The following is a 3,951-nucleotide window of genomic DNA, read 5'->3' as shown; positions in this document are numbered from 1 at the left end:
TAAAGAAAATTAAAGAAGAGCTCAGAAAATTTCAGAACCAGGATAAATACGGATTCAAACAAACAAATAATTATTATACGGTATGCCGATCATAACATTTCCCCCAACAGAGGATACTTATATCCACGCGAAAAACGAATTATCACGCTTCGCAGCTTCAGTACATTATTTACAAAAAGGTTAAGCACATTCTGATTACCTAATCATCCTAACACACACACACACACACACAGTTAACACCGCTGTATTGAGAACACAATTAACAGCTATATATATACAAGCAAGCGGTCCCTATTAATTAAAGTGATTACAGATAAACCACTTTTTTCACAAATTATTCAAACAAGTTTGAATAATTTGCCCGAAAGTCATCCAGCGATACGAAAGAAATTTCAACCTAGACTTGTGATAGTTCAGTTACCCTTTTTAATAATTTGCCCGAAAGTCATCCAGCGATACGAAAGAAATTTCAACCTAGACTTGTGATAGTTCAGTTACCCAGAAAATGTACATTAACGTGTATCGCTGTCATCATATCATTTACATTTCATAATTACTAATTTAGTATATGCAATCTACATGTTCAAGACAAGTCAAAAAATTACTACTATGTTAGCTTGGGAGCGCAATTCGGCCTACTGCTGATACAATATGCTGAAAATCCATGGAATATTTACCGCGTACAATAGAATTAACAGTCGGATGCTGCAGAAATATTCTACTATTTTACCAATCTTTTGAATACCTATATGGGCTAGCTGATTATGAAGCTTGAATACTATATCTACCATGAACATAAATGGCAAAACAGGCACATAAGAAAGGTTGTGCTTCCTCACCACAATTCCGGATCTCACTGACAAATTCTTGCGATACCGCTTAAATCTTAAACAATTTTGCTTCAAAAACTGTACGGGCTCTTTTGATAGCAGTATCTTTTTCGGGGAACTAATGGCGAAATCTTTGTTCAGAATAGACTGAACATTACAATGCGAAAAAAAACAAAATTTACAGTAATATTATCTTTGCCATCTGAGTTGCCGTTATCACCAGATTGTTCTGGGCTGGAATTGTGTGGTTACTGTCAAAACAGCAAGCGCCAAGCTAGCGAATCCTACACGGTTGACAAAGCTTGATTTATCCTGACAAGATTTGCTTATGGCGCAAGTCACATATTGTTGGTCCCTACGCTTAAAATTGATAAATGAATCTTTAAAATGTAAGTGAATTTCATTCCTAATCAAAAATTTTGCTCCTAACAAACATGGCATATCATCATCGTTCACAATAGCGAATGGTACCTTTTCATTCATTTCAAATCCGTTTATTTTACACTCAAACTTGACTGCTCCCCTTAACCCTCTACCGCAGCATGTCTTTAACCGGGAACATAACTTTCAGCTTAAATTCTACGTGAACTATTGAGTGTAGCAGCCTGCGGACGTTAGTACACGACAGAGAACATTTTGAAGTTGCCTTACGTGGCGGCAACTATCGCTGCAAATCATTTGCGCTCATTAGAACGTATCCTTCTTGGGAAGTAGGCCTGTGATAATATTGCTCCGGTTACTCATGTCAGGCGGTAGAGAGTTAATATAGTCTTCGTACCATCTATTCCTCCTACTACTACTACGTTGTTATCTACTTCGTCGTACTCTAACCCCTGATTATTTTCTGCTAAAAACTTTACTATACCTTGCCCTATTAGTGATACTTGCGAGCCAGTATCGACCAACGCACAGATTTTGCTATCTCCTTCTAATATGCAGGTGCAGCTAATAACTACCGACGAATTGTGCTTGCATTCTGTTGAGCAAACCTCCTCAACCATATCTGGTTCGCCATTAACGATGTAGGTTCTAATTCTCGTCTGGTAGGTTCCTGGGTTACACCGTGCACAAGGTTAACTAAATTACCAATAACTAAACTAGCTAAATTTTCACTGTTCCTTTTACCACGTTTTACTGAGCCCACAAATTGCCTTGAAGCGAGAATAAAATCCATTCTGAATTGAAGTACTGATATTGAATAATATTGGGATACTAGTAATAAGCAACGAGTGTCGACTGGGCCAAAGCATCAGAGGAGCAGGAGGCTGAGGAGCTTTCTTCCAAGGTGCTTAACTTAGGCCTTCCCAAAGATGCATCTAGACCACTTCCAAGTGTGCCATTCACTTCAGTTCCACCACCTTCTAGTGCACCTCCTTCATTCTTGTCTAGTTCTCCTCTTCCACTAAATTGTGCTCTTCCATCTGCTAAAGGTCATCTTCCACCTAAGCCTCCTGCAGGAGCTACCTTGCAAGGTTCAGAGGAAGGTTTTGCTCCCTCTGCAGCCGAAATGTAACTCATGCGCAAGGTGCTGTGCAAAGGTATTGTAGAGTAAAAATGATGTTGAGGTTCTATGAAAAGATCCCAACTCTCCTTTGTATGCTGTCAAAACCTTTGAGGCACTGCAGCTTCGTCCTGAGTTACTGCAAGGGATCTATGACATGGGCTTCAAACTTCCCTCTAAAATAAAAGAAACTACACTTCCAACTCTCCTTCCCAATCCCCCACAGAATTTGATTGCACAGTCTCAATCCGGTACTGGGAAGACAGCAGCATTGAGCCTGGGTCTGTTGAGCCGCATAGACCCCAGCAGGAAATGCACACAGGCCTTGTGTTTGTCTCCTATTTACGAGCTTGCCCTGCAGACTGCACAGACCGTCATGGCGTTGGGGAAACATTGCTCTGATGTTACCATCAAGTGCGCAGTCAAAGGAGAAACTCTCACCCGAGGCAGCAAGATCACCGACTACATCGTGATCGGCACTCCCGGCAAGGTGCTTGACTGGCTCACTATAAAGCTCGAGCGCTATTGCTGGCTGACTGCTGCGTCTTTGTCTTGGATGAAGTTGAAGTCACGATCGCCACGCAGGGCCACAAGGACCAGTCAGTACGCATCCGCAAGCAGCTGCCCAGGACGTGCCAGATGATGTTGTTCAGTGCGACGTATGACGGCACGGTGATGCAGTTAGGTAAGCCATTGTCCCCAACCAAGTCATCATCAGACTGCGCAGGGAGGAGGAGACGCTCACCAACATCAGGCAGATGTACATAGAGTGTCCCACAGCAGAAGACAAGTACACGGCTATCAGCAACATCTACACCATCCCTGTGGGGCAGTTGATGTTCTTCTGCCGCACCAAGCAGACCGCCAACTGGCTGCACGCGCCCATGGTTATGGACGGCCATCACGTCACCCTCCTCACTGGAGAGTTGTCAGCAGAGGAGCGCCTCTCAGTGCTGACGAGCTACAGGGAGGGGGGCGAACGAGTCCTTATCAGCACCAACGTCTTGGCCAGATGCATCGACGTCGAGCAGGTAACATTGGTGGTAAACTACGACCTGCCTGAGCTGAACGGGGCGGCAGACTGCGAAACATACCTGCACAGGATCGGGCGCACGGGCCGCTTTGGCAAGACCGGAAACGCCATCAACATCATCGACGGGCTGCGCTCCATGGAGCTGCTGCAGCAGATACAGAAACACTTCAATCTCGAAATAAAGAAGTTGGACTACAAGAACTTTGATGAAGTCGTCAAACTTGCAGAAGATTTATGCGTCCTCAACAGCCAGCATCCGCGGTTTTGACGTCATTCCTGAAGGCGGGTGTTCATTGCCGCTGTGGGTGAATTCCCTGACAAAATTTAGGGTCGCCCTAGCTTCTGGTAATCCAAATCAGAAAATGACGCGTCTTTACATTTTCACTGGGTTACTATGGACGTAAATCATAACAACTGGATTCCTGAGCCAGTTCAATACTTTGTTACGTACCATGTCTGAAAATAATCAAATTAATTAGTTACCGTACAAAATAAACGGGCATGCTAAATCCCAATCTCTCGAAGATGCATGTAAATCAAGTACTGTGTTGGAAAGAAGTCTGAAAATGGTGACACAGATGTGACCA

General features: G+C 43.5%; 1 protein-coding gene across 1 annotated transcript; it reads left to right on the top strand.

Moving 5' to 3' along the window:
- The first annotated feature begins 2,140 nt into the window (after positions 1-2,140).
- Positions 2,141-3,632, top strand: LOC108665595 (ATP-dependent RNA helicase DDX19A-like). The gene is given in 4 exon segments (XM_047881726.1): positions 2,141-2,161; positions 2,378-2,855; positions 2,858-3,016; positions 3,019-3,632. Coding segments are annotated over 4 exon segments (1,272 nt in total).
- Positions 3,633-3,951: the final 319 nt, after the last annotated feature.

The sequence above is a fragment of the Hyalella azteca genome, unplaced genomic scaffold (assembly GCF_000764305.2).
Source record: "Hyalella azteca isolate HAZT.00-mixed unplaced genomic scaffold, Hazt_2.0.2 contig1182, whole genome shotgun sequence".
Taxonomy (NCBI): domain Eukaryota; kingdom Metazoa; phylum Arthropoda; class Malacostraca; order Amphipoda; family Hyalellidae; genus Hyalella; species Hyalella azteca.
The sequence above is the reverse complement of the archived record's forward strand: the minus strand, read 5'-3'. Positions and strand labels throughout refer to the sequence as shown.